General features: G+C 45.7%; 1 protein-coding gene across 1 annotated transcript in view; it reads right to left on the bottom strand.

The window, feature by feature from the left end:
* Window positions 1-545: 545 nt before the first annotated feature.
* LOC147609622 (BTB/POZ domain-containing protein) overlaps window positions 546-20,436 on the bottom strand; it is a 44,165-nt gene continuing 24,274 nt past the window's right edge. The window contains exons 3-12 of the mRNA XM_086787478.1: window positions 3,542-3,772; window positions 2,782-2,943; window positions 2,465-2,677; window positions 2,316-2,363; window positions 1,945-2,000; window positions 1,673-1,847; window positions 1,512-1,586; window positions 1,345-1,425; window positions 1,198-1,266; window positions 546-1,113 (exon numbers count right to left, since the gene is read on the bottom strand). Coding sequence (XP_086643604.1) covers window positions 877-1,113; window positions 1,198-1,266; window positions 1,345-1,425; window positions 1,512-1,586; window positions 1,673-1,847; window positions 1,945-2,000; window positions 2,316-2,363; window positions 2,465-2,677; window positions 2,782-2,943; window positions 3,542-3,772 — 1,347 coding nt within the window. The 3' untranslated portion in view covers window positions 546-876. The remainder of the gene's footprint in view (window positions 1,114-1,197; window positions 1,267-1,344; window positions 1,426-1,511; window positions 1,587-1,672; window positions 1,848-1,944; window positions 2,001-2,315; window positions 2,364-2,464; window positions 2,678-2,781; window positions 2,944-3,541; window positions 3,773-20,436) is intronic.

Here is a 20,436-nt window from a genome sequence, read left to right as displayed (position 1 = left end):
CACCGTCGGGTCCCACGTGCTCCCTCCTCGCAAACACACGACATAACAAGTAACTCCCACCTTCCTACCAAAATCATAGGACAAGGCCATCAGATTCCTTCCTATGACTGTTTTTTCATTCACCAGTGCCCACAGTTATAACAAAACCTCAAGCTGATCCTAACAGCTTGGAGGGGAATCTGCCGTGTCATCACTACAAATAATTCCCACTTCGTCTGTTTTCTTTTATGGGAGCCATTGTTGACGGATCACCCTACCTGCCTCTCTATTTTGTCTAGTAATGAGAGTTACATTTTGTAGTCTTGTTCTCGAGGCTGTAAAAGTGCACTGCCTGGTGCAATAAGCAATCTGGTCAAACAAATAGAACAGGCAGAAGCAAAATAAAAACTTCATTTGAACCACAAAGCTCGGAACAGAATTTTTTAAACTGTTTTAATAACAAAAAGGGTGGTCAGCCCAACACTCATTCTACCTTGTCCAAGATGCAGGGAATGATCCATTAGTACTTCACCTCACATTGAAAACCAGTATGAAAAACACATGGCAAAAAAAAAGTTCAACTACAGAAAAACAAGCTCTGTTGGTTTGTCAGTCTACTATTATGTACAACTTCCATCAGCTTATAAGGCTATTATGATTATGATTCTATGTTGCTTTGTAGCACCAAGAATTGCCTTCTGTCAACCATCTTACAACAACGTAGGTAAAGAAGCTACTCTACGTAGCTACATCACAGAAAACTGCCCCTTCTGTTGCCATTACGAGCTATCTCAGATCTCTATCCAGCATGCATGCATGACAAAATCCAAGCTTAACCAATGCACATGCATTATGATGAAGGGGCCAAGAGGGTGGCCATGGGCCTAGTTGGAGACATTAGGCAAGAGGTTCATGGCTACTAAAATATCCATACAATTCTATATAGCATATACACAGGTTCCATGGGTGTGAGCTGCTTGATGTTGGCCCTATGAGAATAATTCGAAAGTATCTGAAAGGTATATGAGCATTTGCCGCATGGATAGGCCAAGATGCAAACTGCCCAGCACGTGAGAGAGTTTTCTCTTCATGATGGATTCTCAAATCCAGCCAATTTTTGTCATCAACAGATCCCTACAAGAATTAACAGGCAAATGCCCATGAGAAAAAACATATTACCCAGCACTAAACACAACAATTTGAGACACAAATGTATACCTGTAGACACCAGGACCGTATGTAGTTCACAGAACCATCTTGCCTTAGAGTGTAATGATTGCACATGAGCTGCAACAAAAAAAGTCTCTTCAACATCACTTTGTTACCATAATGCATCAAAGATTAAAACTAAAGCTCAACGGCTACCTGATGATCCTCTCCAAGGTCGACTTTCCACCAAGAAGATGGGCGGCCCCCTTCAAAGCACGGTCCCGCAAAAGAGGTACCCTGCAAAGAGACGTACATTATTACTCCTCATTACTGCACAAGCAAGCATTTTTTGTTCCAAACACACGGGAGAAAGCAGAACCAACCTGGTACTGCCTTGAGACCAAGGACTTGGCATCAGTAAACCTAGAAGGCGGACTGCTCGCAATAACAGAGATTTTCTGCAGTGATAACCAATACAAGGCACATAACTGCTGTTTGTAATCATACAAAATCAAGCAATATACAGTACAAAGACATATGATACCTTTGTTAGGGCAGGATTCATCCATGCATGAGCACCGTATGAAGTTCCTGCAAAATATATTACTCCATTGCTATCACCATCACAGATATACAGAAGCTCTTTCAGATTGGATGAGCGATGACTGAATCGGATACTGTTCTCTGAGAGCTGTACGAGCCTGTCTCGATTGTTGATACTGTGAGACATAGAGAACCCCCTGCCATGTGTGATTCAATGCAATCGGAGCACAATGCTTGGCACCAGTTACGCAATTCTCAAAAGCATTAACTTACTTCTCACACCAACCATTCTCTTTGTCAGGTGAAAGGTACTCCAATGCTTCACTAGCCTGCAAACCATACCACACCGAGTAGAATAGTCTTAACTTGAAGGCTGCAACATTGTCTTAAAGTAGGGCATGTTGTCCACAGCTTCATAGGTGAGGTGGTAAGTGTTTGAACTCTTGAGCAAGGGGTCTCAAGTTCAAATCCCACTCGCCTCAGCCGATCGACACCAAGGTCCTTCATCACCTACAGGTGAACCATGGCCTCTCCCTGCTCCCAGTGGGTTGAGCTTGGAGAGAAGTAGCACCATCAACTGATTAGCAGGTTCTCTACCCGGGAAAAAAAAGGTAGGGCTTGTAGCAACATAAAGGCACTCTCACCATGTCCTTCAATCTTGGAAGACAAGCACCAAGATAGCATGACTCCAGCTACAAAGGAACACATCATAGGGTCAGCAAAATCGTATCTTCACGTCAAAGAAGATGCTAGAAATCAACATGCTAGAATGGCCAAGCAGCCCATGCATCACCTCTTGTAGCAGAAGTATTGGCATGAGAGCAAAGCGAACATAGGGAAGCACTTCATTTAAGGCACTAAGCTTCTCTCCAAACAATTCATCCAGGCTGTGCTCCCTAAGGTAATCATGTGCCTCTCTCCAGTCATGAATGTGGCTGGCCGCAGAAGCCCACAGGATAGTTGCATTTAGTACCCTTTCTTCTGTTGCTACACAGAGATCTGAGCTCTGCAATATACACAAGTTCAAACAACATCATTTGAGAACAAGAAGATAAGTTAACAGTCCCAAAGTAGCAGAAGCATCATCTTTTCACAAAATTTCCTGTGCACCTGTAGAATTTTCTTCAAGGAAAAAAGGTCCAGCTCCTTTAAATCAGATGCATGACAAAGACAGGGTTCAAAATGCTTGGCGAAAAACTCCACACATGCATCTTGCAGTAGCTCACAACATGGCAAGGATGCAGCAACCTGCAGAATGAGACAGACCGATTCCTGCAAGCACAGAAGAAATGCTTAGCGGCCAAGCCTCCCCCCATTCAAATCAACACGGCAGTCAACAGTGGAGCAGTTCGCCATTTTGTGTGGCTCCAAAATCTCCTCAACCAAATGTGCACGCAAAAAAAGTTGTTGAAGACGCTGCTTCCAGATGACCACAACAGCAAACCCTGCAGGTTATGTAAAGTGCATCCAGTTAAACACTAGCAACCAAAAGGTGTACCTTTCTGCTTCTTGAGGATTCATATTGGGCAAAAAAACCTTAACCTGCCCTACTAAATCACAAGTAACGTTCTAACAGCAGGTAACGGCTACGAGCTAGAGTCTTCTTTAAATAATGAGAATAACCCTAGCTTTGATAGAGAGACATGGAGCATAGAGCCCCACACTAAAGAGAAATTTCTCCTCCTCCGCAAGCTTAGCTCATATTCTCTGCATTTGGCCAAGGCCAGACGAATAACAGCTTTTAGCCTTAGAAACATTCCTTCAATTTCTTAGATGGGAAAAAGGCTATAAAATGGATGGCAGCATGCAAAAGGGCTGAGAAGATTTCAAGTTCATGAGATTACATGGCTCGCGTATCCATGTAACGTACCTCTGAGAGAACTTCAATAAGTTTTAGACTGCATGCATGCTGAAGCAGAGGAATGCCAAATTGATCAGCCAGTAGCAGAACTGATAGAAGAAACGACTCCATGTCATTACTGCTATCCAAATCCAGATGAGCAGTGTACATGAACTTGAGCATGGCCAAGAACACGTCATGTCTTACATCCCTTATGTTGATTTTCGTCATGGTGCTTTCGCACATTCCATTTAAAAACATCTGCATGAAACATATTCAATGCGAAGAGATGTCAATGTGTCAAAAGTGGCAATAAAAATGAACATATTATACAAAACCGCCTAAACCGAGTCCTTCATTCAAAACAATTACATGCACAGGAAAAGGGTGGGAAGTACAGATTAGGGCAACACGTCAGGCATTAGGTTTTCAGAACAGAGATTAGGGCTTCAGAGCAGAAGATATAATAATGCCCCCACCTCTCTCTCTCTCTCTCTCTCTCTCTCTCTCTCTCTCCCCACTAGGTGACAACACACGGATCATATATGGTCTGCTGGCACGTTAAAACCTCCTACTCTCTCTCTCTCTCTCTCTCTCTCTCTCTCTCTCTCTCTCACACACACACACACATACATTAAAGTAATAGCAAGGGCTTGTTTTAAACCTGTCAAAATTCCCAAGAACTTATTTACTGGGAAATTCTAATCAAGACACCACATTCAGCTACGACACATTTTGCACAGCCACCAATATAAGTATACATGCAAAAGCGTTTGATTCTGCTACGGTTCCTTATCCTTACCGCTCCGAGAAGAAACACACCCTCACTTGAGAAATCTAACCGTCAAGACACATGTATGCCATCAAAACAGCTCAGCCAACCAGAAGGGCGCCCAAGGAATTGACAGCTTGCCCACATGTGAACTTGGGCATGCCAACCAGGCCCAATCCAAAAAATTTACAGGTCAGGTTGTCTGTGACAGACAGGCTAACCCATTCAGATGGCCAGCCAACATTCATAAGGGCCTAAAATAGGAATCCCAACCGGTCTATTAATTCTGCAGCCTGTAGGTCTTCAACGCACAGAAGCAAAACAATTGAAAGAGCAGGGGCACCATCTGGCAGCCAGTGTTTGTGTCAGGACTGCTCCATCAAACTGCAACTTGTATTGAGATTAGAAGATTTAATGTTTTGAACATACAGTTGTATTTTTTCATTTGTTGCACATAATACAAATTTATGTTAGGGATGAGATTGCTGGTCTTCTGTTGCACTTTTATCTCTGTTAATTCAATCATAGCATTAGAAGCTCTACAATCCGTACCAGAGCCTATGATACCTACATACTTTCTGTTGAGGTTAAAGGCCCCTGTGCCGTCCGGGCGGTCTCCCGTGTCCGGGCGCCCACATGTGTATACACTTATTCATTACATATAGTGAATACGGGGAGGGCTCACAGTACCACTACCGGACTACTTTGGTACTCTTCCCACCATATCGTCTCTCTCTCTCTCTCTCTCTCTCTCTCTCTCTCTCTCTCTCTCTCCTATGAGCGTGCTCCGCCCCGGTCCCCTTCAACTGGTATCAGAGCCCGGTGTGTCGCGTGCGCGCATGTGCGCTTGCGGGTGTGCGGAGTCGTCTTCATCGTCGCGAAGAAGAAGCTCGACTATGGAGTCTTGAGCTTGGCAGGAGGAGGAGAAGAACTTGCTTTGAGTTTGGGTCTCAGCAAGGAGGAAGGAGACACAGATCTGATTTGCAGATCTGGTGAGGAGCTTGCAGGAGGCGTGGAGGTCAACCACAGTGTGCAGGGCAGAGCCGTGGGCTCGGGTCAACATTGTGGGGCGTGCAAGCAGTGTCCGCAGTGTGTCCGCAGTGCCCGCAGTGTCCCAGTGTTCGCAGGTGCAGATTTGAGACAAGTGGATAGTGTGCGTGGGCCATAGTCACATGGGAACGCCGTTCCATTGGTGTGGAACGGGGGAACGTGGAGTAATGGAACATGGGAACGGCGGAACGTGGAGGAACGCTTTTTTAATTTTTTTTTCCATGATTCGCGAAGCGGCACCCCTTACGTTTTTTTTTTCCACGTCACAAATCCGCCGGCAGCGTAATAGCGCATCCTTCTTTCTTTTTTTTTGAATAGAAGGGTTACGGGTGCCCAAAACGTTTTGGGCACCCTCTAAAAAAGGCCCAAAATTTGGGCCTTTTTTAAAGGGTGCCCAAAACGTTTTGGGCACCCTTAATATTAAAAAAAAAAACAGATACCTGCAAGTAGCGCCGCCGCCGACCCCTAAAAAAAACATGGGAAAAAAAAAGAAAATTATGCAACGTTGTTTTTAAACGTTGAAAGAAGACCTGCCAGGCTGCCCTGCAACGTTCAAAAAAAAACGTCAATATCAACGTTTTAAAAAAAACGTACCTCTCTGAAATATGATAACGTGTCGTTCCGGATCCCGTTCCGGATTGCAAGGGGTCCCGTTCCCGTTCCGGATTGGCCCCTCGTTCCCATATCCGTTCCCGTTCCCTGGTGACTATGGCGTGGGCAGCCAGGAGCAAAACCGTGAGCAGCTCATACAAGAGGCAGTTCGCAGGTGCTAAGGAAATTCGCAGAGTCCACCTTGCTGCCGGATTTGGTTGTGCGTTGAGGATTCCGCACATGTTTGCTCTTTGGTGAGAGTGTTTTGGCAGAGAGTGTTTTGACCTCTTGCAGGACACAGCTTGTGAGCAGCTTGTGAGCTTGGTTTAGCTCAGGTTCGACACAGAGATTGTTACATGTATACTTATATGTGGTGCTGCTTGTGAGAGGAATTTGATCCTCGTTTATGCCCTCGCTTGGATGCTATGCACGGTTGCCTCGTATGCATTTATTGGATGCCATGTATGCATTGTTGGTTGCATGACCGCCTCTTGCATGTAAAGAAAGTGTGACATCTGTACATGTAAACAAAGTGTGTGAGCTTTGTTGGAGCCATATTGGCATTGTTGGATGCACATTTGCATCTAGTTCGTCGTGTAGACAAGTTGGGGGTTTCTCCTAGATACAGGGGAGACTCTACCGGATTTTTTGCAAAATCCGTGCATGTGCATTGGATGCTCGGTTGAGCTAGCACACGCTAGTTGAGAGCATCTTACAGTTGTCTCTATACATTTGGACGCGTTTGGTTCAGGTGGGAGACATTGACAGCCACACTACTCTCGGGTAGGAGAGTATATTGTACTCGAGCAGTTTGTCTATCTTGTTTGTGGACAGTCATGGCTTCGGAGATTGCCCACCATGCTGTTGCCCGTTTAGATGGTACAGATGCTACAGGTACAGGGATGGCTGTGGTTGAGACGCCTCATGTGAGAGGCAGGTCTCATACTCATGAGAGACAGAGATCTAGATCACGTCGACAGCAGAGATGTTGGCATTGTGGTCATATGGGGCATATTAGACGTAGTTGCTTCAGGCGTATGAGGCAGCAGAGACGACGGAGTCGTGATGCTAGTTTGGCATTGACAGCAGTTGACAGTGAGATTGACTCAGCGGCGGTTGAGTATCAGTGTGACGGTCAGGTCACCTTTCTCACTAGTGTTCCTTCATCGTATTTTGAGCCTATCGATTGCACATTATCTCCACGATGGTTACTACATACGCATGCTACTTTTCATGTCACTCCGCAACGTGACTGGCTTAGTAGTTTTTCTAGTGGGAGACTTGGTTGTGTGCAGCTGGCAGATGGCTCAGTGTATGACATTGAGGGTGCTGGAGATGTATGCATGTCTTTGCCTAGTGGTGCATCGTATACGCTTCGTCATGTGCGTTATGTGCCGGGACTCATGCAGAGTCTCATCTCAGTCTCACAGTTGAGTGACCAAGGATGCAAAGTTTTACTCGATGAGCATTCATTTCGGATGCAATGTGGCTCGCTAGTCATAGCGAGAGGTGCGAGGAGTCACCTAGTATACCCTTTGCATGTCACTCAGATACGAGATGGTCTGGTCTCCGTAATACTCCTTTCATGCAGACAGCGCGACTCTAGACGCATTTCTTTTGCAGATGAGTTGCATGGTGATGCTCAGACAGTGGTCGAGCATACAGAGCCCGAGGTGCATGGTTTGTCCAACATGGGACATGTTGAGAGCAGTGCTTGCTCTAGAGATGCACTACACGGGCAGCAGTCACGAGATGTGACACAGGAGCCAGTGCATGAGATGTCTATTGACGGACATGTGGAGCATCTGTCCTCTATGGATGCACAAGGCGAGCCATCATGTGCGATGGCGGAGATGACTGGTTTAGATGCCGATGATGCTTCGGTAGTGCAGTCATTTCTTGACATGCTGATGTCAGACGAGATGCTACAGTCAGAGCATGACGATGCTTCTGACATGGTTCCAAGACACGTGGATACGGGGACACTGGCCAGTACCCCGGAGCTAGCACATTCATATGTGGCAGAGTCCAGTCCTGATGCATCAGCTCTATGGCTGACATGGTGAGGCTATGCGAGATAGCCACAGTAGCATCAGCGTTCGGGAGTCTCATGTATGAGATACTCATGTCGAGACCCGAGCTTGCATTTGCAGTGGGCGCATTTGCAGTGGGAGTTGTGAGCCATGCAGTGGCTGACTCCACGGACATTCAGCATGGGGGAGAGATGCAGGTCATTGCTACATACCTGCATGAGTGCATGAGCTCTCGCAGACAGGATGCAGAGATGGGTGATATCTCTGCATGGCTTCCACCGCGCATTGGTCTGCTCGGAGAGCCGGATGCACTACGACACAGTGAGCCCGTAGGTGTGGCAGTCACATGGGAACGCCGTTCCACTGGTGTGGAACGGGGGAACGGGGAGGAAGCCACCTTGGGAACGGTGGAACGTGGAGCAACGTTTTTTTTTCCCCTGATTCGCGAAACGGCAGCTTAACGATTTTTTTTCCCAGATTTGGCAGCCGGCAGCGTATCCGGTTTTTTTTTTTATAAAACGGGTGCCCAACGTTTTGGGCACCCTTTAAAAAAGGCCCAAATTTTGGGCCTTTTTTAAAGGGTGCCCAAAACGTTGGGCACCCGTTTTATTTTTATTTTTTTAAACGGATACCTGCGTTGAGCGCCACCGCCGACCCCTTAAAAAAAAACAAAACAAAAAATGAAAAGATTATGCAACGTTAAAAAAAAAAACGTTGAAAGACGACCTGCAGGCTGCTGCCCTACAACGTTCAAAAAAAAAACGTCAATATCAACGTTAAAAAAAAACGTACCTCTCTGAGAACTTATAAAATCCTGCACAGTGCAGCTCCAAGTACAGTGTGCATAGCCAAGTACAATCTCTCTCTCTCATAGCCAAGTACAATCTCTCTCTCTCTCTCTCTCTCTCTCTCTCATATAATGCCCCCTAAGGGAACCAAGACAGCTTTCTCTCTCTCATAGCCAAGTACTGTTGGGGTAAAGGCATTATGCCCACCCTTATAGTGTGTACAAGCCCATAAGTTATAGTACATTGTACACTTAGTACTTTTAATGTACTAAGTGCACTATGTGTACTAGTGCAATATACATGTGGGATAGGGGAGTCACACACTCATCTTGATGAGTTGACTTATCCCCACAACTCTCTCTCTCTCCCTGCTTCTCTGTGTATGTCTCCCACATGAATTTCTAACCCTAATTAACTCTCCCATTCAACTGGTATCAGAGCCAGTGCTGTCTTGATCCTCCCCCTTTGCCCTAAAGCTTGCCATTTTCCGGTGCAGCACACTCGGCTCGTATTCTTTGTGCATCTCTGCTGATGTACAAGCCTAAAGCGCTACTGTACCTGCCAACCAAGCGCCTACAGCAGCAGCAGCAGCAGCGCCGCCAGATAGCACAGTAAGAGGCGTTGGTCCAAGAAGCGTGTAGCGCTATCAGGTGCAGAGGCCGTGGTGGCATATCTGGGACGAGTAAGAAGCTCGGGCTGATACGCGATAGGAGCGCCATAGCCAACAGCCAGGCAGAAGGCGAAGAGTCAACGTGCAGCCAGGCGTGTCAGCGCTGAGCAGCCAGGCGTCCAATTCAGGCGGACACGTAGGCAGAGGGCGTTGACGGGCGACAGCCGATGGTGATGAAGCAAATACCGTAAGAGCTCCGTCGATCGACAGCATAGGATAGCTGGGGTAGCGAGGAGGCCAACGCATTCAATCGGTGGCCGCGCAGATCATCTCGCGGAATCAGGCCCTGCTCCTGGCCAAGGACGCCTCGTCCGCCTCCGCCTTACAGGACCTGACCGACGCCTCGGCTCCGCTGGCCTCGCTCGGTCTGACCCATGGTTCCGTGGTCTTCCTGTTCTACGAAGGCGAGCGCGTTGTGGCCAACCCCCCCCCCCCCCCTTGAACCCCGCTGGCATCTTCGGCAAGAATTTAGCTCCACGTCACCTTCTCCAAGGTGCCGTCTATTGCGCTGCCTGCTGAGGAGAGCTACGCAGCCAGCCATCCGTACATCAGCTACAGCTACAGCAGCATCAGCTAAAGCTACAGCAGATTCATCACCCCCCTTCTGCAACAGCATCAGATTTTCTACAACAGCATCAACACAAAGAAATTCAACCTGCAAATCTCAGAGAAATTCAAAAATTAAGAGGTATTTGCCTTCAATTTTGGGAATTTCTTATCAATTCAATCAATTGAGCAGGTACAGGTGCCAAATTGCTCAATTTCTGAGCAAAATTGGCAAAATTGGGTGACATTGGTCACAATCAGGATCAATTTGCAGGAAATTGGATGTCGAAATTTGGGGCTTTTGATGTAATTGTGCAATTAAGCAGTCATACATGCTGTATGATGTGAGAAATCGCACATTCGGGCAAAATTGCAACAAATTGCAGTGCAAATCAAGGGGCTTTTGTGCCGATTGGGTTGATTTGCATGCAGGCAATCGCATTTGATGCTTTGGGCAATGTGTTGATGTCTTACAAGCACTCAATGTGCCTGTAAATCAAGGGGCTTTCATGTATTGGATGTATATGTGGCCAGGGGGAAGCATCACGAAGACTCTGGATGCCTTCATGTGCTTCAATGTACCATGTATGATCAGCAATTGATCTTAAATCAAGGGGCTTTTCAAGATCGTATGCTTGTTGAGCTTGGCAAAGCAGCAGGCAAGACATTTATGCCTTGAATCCTCAGAAATCAGCTTGCAGTCAAGGGGCTTTTGCCCAATTTCTGTTCGGAACTGTTGTATGCAGTGTTCGGGACTGTAAAAGTCTGATTTTCACTCATTTAAACAGCCAGGAGAGCATTTATTGCTACTGTACCTGCTGGTACAGATTTGGTACAGCTTTGTACAAGTTTTGACATGGCTGTACACTGATTTGAGTGAGGAAAAGGTTCAATTTCAGCTGCTGTACTTGCCGGTACAGGTTTGGCACATCATTGGTGAGCACTTAGTACTGCTGTACAGTACTTTGGAAGGGCAATAGAGCACATTTAAGGTGCTGTCCTAAATCTGCAGCAACCAGATTTTGCTGATTTCATCACATACAGTGGGAGTAGAGCTGCATTTGTGCTTCCGCAGTGGGAGATAAAGCTTGGGAGAACAACTGTGAGCACTTTGTGTGCTTTTGGTGCAGTGTTTGCACACTTGCAGGGAGTCAGGCATTGACAGGTTGCATATTGCTATGGCAACCACAGGTGAGAGCTCTTCATTGCTTCACATCAAGAAGCTTGAAGGCTCACATAACTATGATATTTGGCAAACCCAGTGCTATAATGTGTTGCTCCAGAAGAAGCAGCACAAGCCTATCAAAGAAAGGGGTGTAATGCCCGCTTCTCTTACTGCTGAAGAGTGGGAAGATATGGATGAGCTGGCAAGATCTACTATCATGTTATCTGTGTCAGACTCTTTACTTTTCAGCATTCGTGAAGAGAAGACAGCTTGGGGAATGTGGCAAAGATTGCAGGACTTGTATGCCCAGCAAAGTGCCTCAAGCAAAGTGTATTGGTTGAAGAAACTCATAGGTCTTCAGATGAAGGAAGGGGCGTCTATGACAGCCCATCTAAATGAGTTTAATGGTATTGTCAGCCAAGTTATTAATCAAAAGTTGGCAATGGACGATGAGTTCAAAGCCACTTTTCTTTTATGCACTTTGCCAGAGAGTTGGGACACATTCAGGACAGCCACTAGCAATTCGAATGCTATGCTGTCATATGCAGATGTTGAGGGTGCTCTTCTTCAAGAGGAGATGAACAGGAAAAACAACTCTGTTGGAAAGTCCAATGCAATGAATGCACGTGGGAGATCCCAGCAAAGGGGTAAAAGCCAAGAACGGGGAAGGAGCAAGTCTCGCTCCAAAAAGGACTTGGAATGCCATTATTGTGGCAAGAAGGGACACATCAAAAAGCAATGCTACAAATGGAAAAATGATCAAAAGGAAAAGGGAAAAGGCAAAGACAAAGACAAAGATGAAGCCAAAGATGTAAAGCCAAAGGGCAAAAGTGGAGTCAAGATTGAAGAAATCAATGTGTCACATGCAGGATGTCACCAGCCTGGACATTTCCCAGTCTGAAAGGGGTCTGGTGGACTTCAGGATGTTTAAATATTTGGAAAGTACAAGCTTTGGGAATGGGGGATTATCCTAGAATACAAAGGACCACACTCCTAAAATTTAGGAGAGTTGCTATTTTTGGCCTGACTCCGATGGAAATTCTGTTCGCGTCATTACATCTGGAATTGAGCAAATACCGAGAGTTGGCAAAGTGCCTATGACAGAATGTCTACTAGTTGGGATATTTTTAGAGCTAAAGATTATGGGAGAATCCATCTCTTAGATTGGGACATGTGGCAAGAAAGTGGATCAAAGTGAGACAAGTGGCCTGACACTTGTTAGAAAATGGATCAAAATGAGACAAGTGGCCTCACACTTGTCACTTCAGCTATTGTGTGGCTCTCCACTTGTCATTGTAGCCTTCTCTTGCCATTTTAGCTCATGGGAGGCCCAAATCTATAAATTGGAGCCCTCTCTCTTCATTAATGGAGGCTCTCTTGCTGCACACTAGCCTCTACCACCGTTGAAGGCTTCCCTAATGATGGCTACTCTCTTTCTCTCTCTCTTGAAGGCTGCCCATGAAGAATACCGGCTGTTGGGGACTGTTTTGGAGGCTTCCATCGCGAAGAAATACTGAAGGCAAGGGTATTCAATCATTTATTATGATTTCTAGCCATTGTATGTGTTGTACCAGCATTTGTACTTGCTGTACCTGCTGTACCAGCCACCGTACCGGCTGTACCAGCCACCGTACCGGCTGTACCAGCCACTATACTTGCTGTTCCAGCCACTGTACCTACTGTACCAGCATTTGTACTTACTGTACCTGCTGTACCAGCCACTGTACCGGTTGTACCAACCATTGTACCTGCTGTACCGGCTGAATGGGAGTTGTACTTGTTGTACCCTTTCTATTGCATGAAGACCCGTGGTTTTTGGGGAAGAATCAGTACCCACACGGAGGTATATGGATTATATTGTTGGCTCGGCATTTCTACAGCCTATGTTCCAGCTTGGTTGCCTCGTGTTGGGCTGTGTTATGGCATTTGTATTTGGATAATCCGGCATCTCCCGTGGGGAGAGTAAGGCCCTCAAAGCTTGTACATGATATTATTCTCCTTGGGTAATAAAATACTCCAAGGGGGGGGGTCGGCCCATTCCGGCCTCTATGTGGTGTCACATGTGCAAGATCCATTTTCAGCATTTGTGGATGTTTTGTCCAGCTTTATGATTTATGCAAAGTGATGATGGATATGTGTTAAGGCTGTGGCCATGTTTAAATGTTTTAATATGCATTGATGGTATCAACAAGTGTGTCAAAGGCCCTAGTCCCCCGGGCACCGCCGCTGCGAGTTACATTGGTATCAGAGCATAGGCTTTCTTGGAAGCGGAGGCTTCCTTCTATCAATAAGGAAGAGAAAAGATCTCAAGTGGGGACCACACTTACCATCATTGCTGTTAAGCATGGCCAGCCGCTTCATAGCTTATGAAGCAAGAGCATGAGCAGTAGACAGCTTGTTGATCTAAGGATTTATGAATTCACAGAATTTTATTGTGGAAGGGTGAAGTTGGCTTTATGTGCACACGTTTAGCACTCTTTCCATATGGATATTGTGGATTATATTATCAAGCTTACAGGCAAGCTATATGGAGATATATCTCAGGATATCTTAAGGATATGGTGACGAGATATTTCTTTTGGCTTCATGACCAACCTGGAAAAGAAAAGCGAAGTATACTTTGAGTTTGCAAAGTTAGTGCTTTTGCTATGAAGTGTTTTTCATGTTCACTAACCCTTGTATAGCTATGCAAGGAGAAAGGTGTTGTTGTTTGCCTTGAGATGGTTTCAGGGAAACATTGTTTATGGCTCCCTTTAATGGGATGAATTCTTTTCATGGCTCCCTTTATTGGGATGGATTATATCTATGGAGATTTCTTTCTTGGACGAGATTTATATAGATATTGGGCTTCACAAGCAATTTCTATGGACGAATCTGTCCGAGTTTATAGAGAAGAAATCTTTGGATATCTCATCGATATGATACTTTTATGGATAAAGTCCACCTCTACTCCAAGGTGTGTGGTTTGCACGGAGTATGTGGTAAGAGTTATGGTATACAAGGATTATGGTATACAGGTGTATGGATTCCTAGACTTCTTTTCTAGGAATTTGGATCCATCCTCACGTTTATGGATTATGTTTATGGCTCCCTTTTACTGGGATGGATTATTCTTTTTGGCTCCCTTTATTTGGGATGCATTGGACTTATGAAACTCATGGTTCACATACCTTGTGTAGTGTTCTCTTGTCCTACGTGCTCTCTTGAAGATTGTTTCTACCATGTGTGGGTGGAACAATAGAGAGCAGATGGAAGGGAACATGGACACTTGAGAGGGTAGTGTGAGTTGGTGGCCGAAATGCCTATAAACTATGTGTAGCAGAAATGCTTATGGAACACCAGGTTAACTATGCCTGCGAGTGATTGTTTTCAGGACTCCTTGTTTAGCCGCCCTGTGTAGTATTTCTCTTTTCCTAAGTGCTCTTCAAGATGTTGCTACCTTCCTTGGTATAACATAGAGCCAATGGTAGAGAATATGGGCACTGAAGTCGGGCCGGGCGTCAAGGCAGCTCCTTGGTGATCTACATCGACATACCATTGTTTTCTAAATGCTGAATTTCATATGCATTGGCATGGAGGATTTGGCAATGGATGCCCGTGAAGCTATGTATTGAATTTCTCCAATACTAATACAATTTACTCAAGGGAGGGGTCGGCCGTTTTGGCTCATTGTGTGTCTCTTGTAAGTCCACCTCTCATCCAAGGTGTGTGGTCAGAGTACCAACACGGAGTGCAAGTGGTAAAGTGGACATGACGAGACTTATGTCTATGCCAAGGGTCATGTGGACCGATGTCTTGTTGGCAAGAGACTTATTTTATCTCGCCCATTTACTTGGGACATGGATTATGATATCTGGACTTATGGGATTGATTTGTTCCGCCCATTTACTTGGGACATGGATTATGCTATCTGGACTTATGGGACTGTTTTGTCTCACCCATTTATCTTGGGACATGATTTTGATATTGGTATTATGGAGACTTATTTAGTCTCGCCCATTTCTTTGGGACATGGATTCTTCAGTTATATTGGATTTTTCGAGACTATCTCGTCTCGCCCAATCGATGGGACATGATTATATCTTGAATATATGGCTTGAAGCTTAAAGTTGCGGACAACTTTTAAGAAGTTGGGGAGGATGTCACCAGCCTGGACATTTCCCAGTCTGAAAGGGGTCTGGTGGACTCCAGGATGTTTAAATATTTGGAAAGTACAAGCTTTGGGAATGGGGGATTATCCTAGAATACAAAGGACCACACTCCTAAAATTTAGGAGAGTTGCTATTTTTGGCCCGACTCCGATGGAAATTCTGTTCGCGTCATTACATCTGGAATTGAGCAAATACCAAGAGTTGGCAAAGTGCCTATGACAGAATGTCTACTAGTTGGGATATTTTTAGAGCTAAAGATTATGGGAGAATCCATCTCTTAGATTGGGACATGTGGCAAGAAAGTGGATCAAAGTGAGACAAGTGGCCTGACACTTGTTAGAAAATGGATCAAAATGAGACAAGTGGCCTCACACTTGTCACTTCAGCTATTGTGTGGCTCTCCACTTGTCATTGTAGCCTTCTCTTGCCATTTTAGCTCATGGGAGGCCCAAATCTATAAATTGGAGCCCTCTCTCTTCATTAATGGAGGCTCTCTTGCTGCACACTAGCCTCTACCACCGTTGAAGGCTTCCCTAATGATGGCTACTCTCTTTCTCTCTCTCTTGAAGGCTGCCCATGAAGAATACCGGCTGTTGGGGACTGTTTTGGAGGCTTCCATCACGAAGAAATACTGAAGGCAAGAGTATTCAATCATTTATTATGATTTCTAGCCATTGTATGTGTTGTACCAACATTTGTACTTGCTGTACCTGCTGTACCAGCCACCGTACCGGCTGTACCAGCCACCGTACTTGCTGTACCAGCTGTACCAGCCACCGTACCGGCTGTACCAGCCACTATACTTGCTGTTCCAGCCACTGTACCTACTGTACCAACATTTGTACTTACTGTACCTGCTGTACCAGCCACTGTACCGGCTGTACCAGCCATTGTACCTGCTGTACCGGCTGAATGGGAGTTGTACTTGTTGTACCCTTTCTATTGCATGAAGACCCGTGGTTTTTGGGGAAGAATCAGTACCCACACGGAGGTATATGGATTATATTGTTGGCTCGGCATTTCTACAGCCTATGTTCCGGCTTGGTTGCCTCGTGTTGGGCTGTGTTATGGCATTTGTATTTGGATAATCCGGCATCTCCCGTGGGGAGAGTAAGGCCCTCAAAGCTTGTACATGATATTATTCTCCTTGGGTAATAAAATACTCCAAGGGGGGGGGTCGGCCCATTCCGGCCTCTATGTGGTGTCACATGTGCAAGATCCATTTTCAGCATTTGTGGATGTTTTGTCCAGCTTTATGATTTATGCAAAGTGATGATGGATATGTGTTAAGGCTGTGGCCATGTTTAAATGTTTTAATATGCATTGATGGTATCAACAAGTGTGTCAAAGGCCCTAGTCCCCCGGGCACCGCCGCTGCGAGTTACAGGTGACAGTGAGGATGAGGTCCTATTCACGTCTTCACTTGATGCCCATTCACTTCTTACAGGTGGTCATGGTATGCACTCATGGATCATTGATTCAGGTGCCTCCTTTCATGTCAAAGGTTGCAGAGACTTGTTTGTCAGGTATACTGCTGGCAATGAAGGAGTGGTTTATTTGGGTGATAACCATGCATGCAAGATTCTTGGCAGAGGTGATGTGAGGCTTGTATTTTCAGATGGCTCACAGCTTATGCTCCATGATGTCAGGCATGTGCCTGAGATCAAGAAGAACCTGCTTTCTACTGGACAGCTTGATGATGCTGATTATGTTACCACATTTGGTCGTGGAAAGTGGAAAATTAGTAAGGGCTCACTGGTTGTTGCCAGAGGCTCTAAGGTGGACACTCTTTACTTTATGCATGCAGGTGTTTGTCACCATGCTAATGTAAATGCAACCGAGCTGCCGGAAATCGCTATGTGGCATAGCCGGTTGGGACACATGAGTGTCAAAGGAATGGAGCACTTGTCTCGTTTGGGTTACTTGCCTTCTCTAAACTTTTTAAGTTTTCAGTTTTGTGAGCATTGTATATATGGCAAGCAACTGCAGTGCCCCCACAAGAAAGCTCTTGGACAGAAAGATGCTCAGTTAGAGCTTGTGCATACAGATGTATGTGAGATGCCTCAGCTTTCTTTGGGAGGGGCAAAATACTTTGTCTTTTATTGATGATGCCACACGCAAGGTGTGGGTCTATCCTCTTCGTTTGAAGAGTGATACATTCTTAGTGTTTCAGAAGTTTGTTGCTCATGTTGAGAATCAAACTGGCAAAACACTGAAGGCTTTGCGTTCCGACAATGGTGGAGAGTATATGTCCAAACAGTTTCAGGACTTTTGTGATGCTAAAGGCATCAAGAGGGAGCTCTCTACTCCTTATGATCCTCCACAAAACGGGACAGCAGAGAGGATGAACAGGACCATTCAGGAGAAGGTCCGTTCTATGTTGTCACATGCTGCGTTACCTCATGGTTTTTGGGCTGAAGCTGTTATGACAGCCGTTCGTCTTATAAACAGGTCACCTAACACGAGGCTTGGTGGGAAAGTGCCAGAAGAAGCAAGGACAGGGAAGCCTCCGTCATACAAGCACTTGAGAGTGTTTGGTTGCGTTGCGTACGTGCACATACGCAGGGAAATGCGCACCAAACTTGATCCTAAGTCTCACAAATGCATATTCCTAGGATATGGTGACAAAGGTGAAATGGGGTATAGACTTTGGGATCCCATGAATAGAAAGATTATACCCAGCAATGATGTCATTTTTGATGAAACATGCTTGTATAAGGAGCCTGCAAGGCAACAGGAGCCTAGCAGAGTCATCTTTGATGATGATGGACATCATGGACAACAACCAAGGGCTATAAATCAGCCTTTACAGCAGCAAAACCAGCCCTTAAATGGTGCTGAAAATGGTCCAAATGGACAGCCAGAGATGGCAGAAGATATCCCTATGGATATACCACAGTTAGAGGAAATACCGGGCATGATATTTCAGCCTTATGGCATGGAACAGGAGCCACCAATTGGTGATATGCAGGCTGGACAGCAACCTGCAAATGATGGTCATTGGGTACGGAGGTCCACAAGACCCTCCAGAGCCCCTGACAGGTTTGTTCCAGGGGTTGACTACTTGATGCTCACTGACTGTGGGGAGCCCTCATGTTATAAGGAGGCCTTACAGAGGGCAGACGAGGCTCTTTGGGAGCGTGCCATGAAGTCAGAGATGGATTCTCTGCACAAAAATGGAACATGGAAGTTGGTGCATTTGCCTGCAGGCAAGAAGGTTTTGCCATGCAAGTGGGTTTACAGGCTCAAAGTTGCACCTAATGCAAAGCCAAGATACAAAGCCAGGTTAGTGGCTAAAGGCTTCAAGCAGGAATATGGTGTGGACTTTGATGAGATCTTCTCTCTCCAGATGGATGCCTTGAAGCAGAGGCTGCATCAAACCTTTGATATGAAGGATTTAGGTGATGCAAATCACATTTTGGGTATGCGGATACTTCGGGACAGAAATCAGCATGTGTTGTATTTGTCTCAGAAGGAATACATTGGCAAAGTTTTGCAGAGGTTCAATATGGACGGGGGAAAGAAGACTAGTACTCCTTTGCTTCCATATGTGAAACTCAGTGCTATGGACAGCCCACAGTCAGATAGTGGCAAGGCTGATATGGCCAAGATTCCGTATGCTTCAGTTTGTGGCAGTCTCATGTATGCCATGGTTGCTACTAGGCCGGACATTGCATTTGCAGTGGGAGTAGTTTCTCGATACATGGCTAAACCTGGCAAGAAGCATTGGGAAGCAGTGAAAGGTGTCATGAGATACCTGAAGGACACACAGGATATGTGCATTTGCTTTGGCAAACAGGATGCATTAGTGCATGGTTACACGGATTCGGATTATGCCGGTCATCCAGATAACCGGAAGTCTACTACCGGTTATGTGTTTACATTCACAGGAGGTGCTGTGTCATGGATATCCAGGATGCAGAAGTGCACTGTCCTATCTACTACAGAGGCCAAGTATATTGCAGCCACAGAGGCTTGCAAGGAGGCATTATGGCTATCTCGGTTAATGGTTGATTTGGGATATACAGGGGATATTCCATTGTTGCATTGTGACAGTCAGAGTGCCATCCAGTTGGCAAAGAACCCTGTCTTTCATGCAAAGACGAAGCATGTGGATGTGAAGTATCACTTCATCAGAGAGGTGATAGAGAACAAGCAAATTCAGCTTGTTAAGATTCATACGGATGACAACCCGGCTGATTTGTTCACAAAGAGCTTGCCTCCGGAGCGGTTTGCTCACTGCAGACACTTGATGGGCATTGGATGAGGCCAGTTTCAGCCTTGATATGGCCTTGTATATTATCATGTACATGCTGTTTTTTCTTTTCTTTCATTTAAGGGCACTTTGCCTTTAAGTGGGAGGTTGTTGGGGTAAAGGCATTATGCCCACCCTTATAGTGTGTACAAGCCCATAAGTTATAGTACATAGTACACTTAGTACTTTTAATGTACTAAGTGCACTATGTGTACTAGTGCAATATACATGTGTGATAGGGGAGTCACACACTCATCTTGATGAGTTGACTTATCCCCACAACTCTCTCTCTCTCTATGCTTCTCTGTGTATGTCTCCCACATGAATTTCTAACCCTAATTAACTCTCCCATTCAAGTACAATCTCTCTCTCATAGCCAAGTACAATCTCTCTCTCTCTCTCTCTCTCTCTCTCTCTCTCTCATATAATGCCTCCTAAGGGAACCAAGAGAGCCAAGAAGAACGAAGCATGGTCATGGTGGGATGAGGTGGATATTCTTGAGGCCAATCAAGGCGGAGGAGCTAGGAAGTGGAAATGTCGCTATTGTGGCAGCACCAAACATGGGGGAGTCAACCGAGTTCTAGGTCACCTAATCCATGAGCCGGGACAAGAAATCCAACCAGGCTTGTCAATCTCAGCTGAGAAAAAGAGAGAGCTAGAAGCTAGGCATAATGAAGTGATTTTTCGTGCTCCTCCTCCAAGAGCTATGGCTGCGAACCCATCATTCTTTACAACTCCTTCAAGCAACTTCTCCACATCCGTAGGCTCTTCTTCCGTGCATCAACCGCCACTCCCCAATGGCACGCAAAGAACTCTTGCGGGTTCTTGGAATCCACGCAAACGAGAAGCCGTGGATGCAGCTATTGCAAGGTTCTTCTACCATGACCACATCGCTTTCAATGTG

Source organism: Cibotium barometz, chromosome 51 (assembly GCF_041138505.1).
Source record: "Cibotium barometz isolate CiBa-2024 chromosome 51, ASM4113850v1, whole genome shotgun sequence".
Taxonomy (NCBI): domain Eukaryota; kingdom Viridiplantae; phylum Streptophyta; class Polypodiopsida; order Cyatheales; family Cibotiaceae; genus Cibotium; species Cibotium barometz.
The sequence above is the reverse complement of the archived record's forward strand: the minus strand, read 5'-3'. Positions and strand labels throughout refer to the sequence as shown.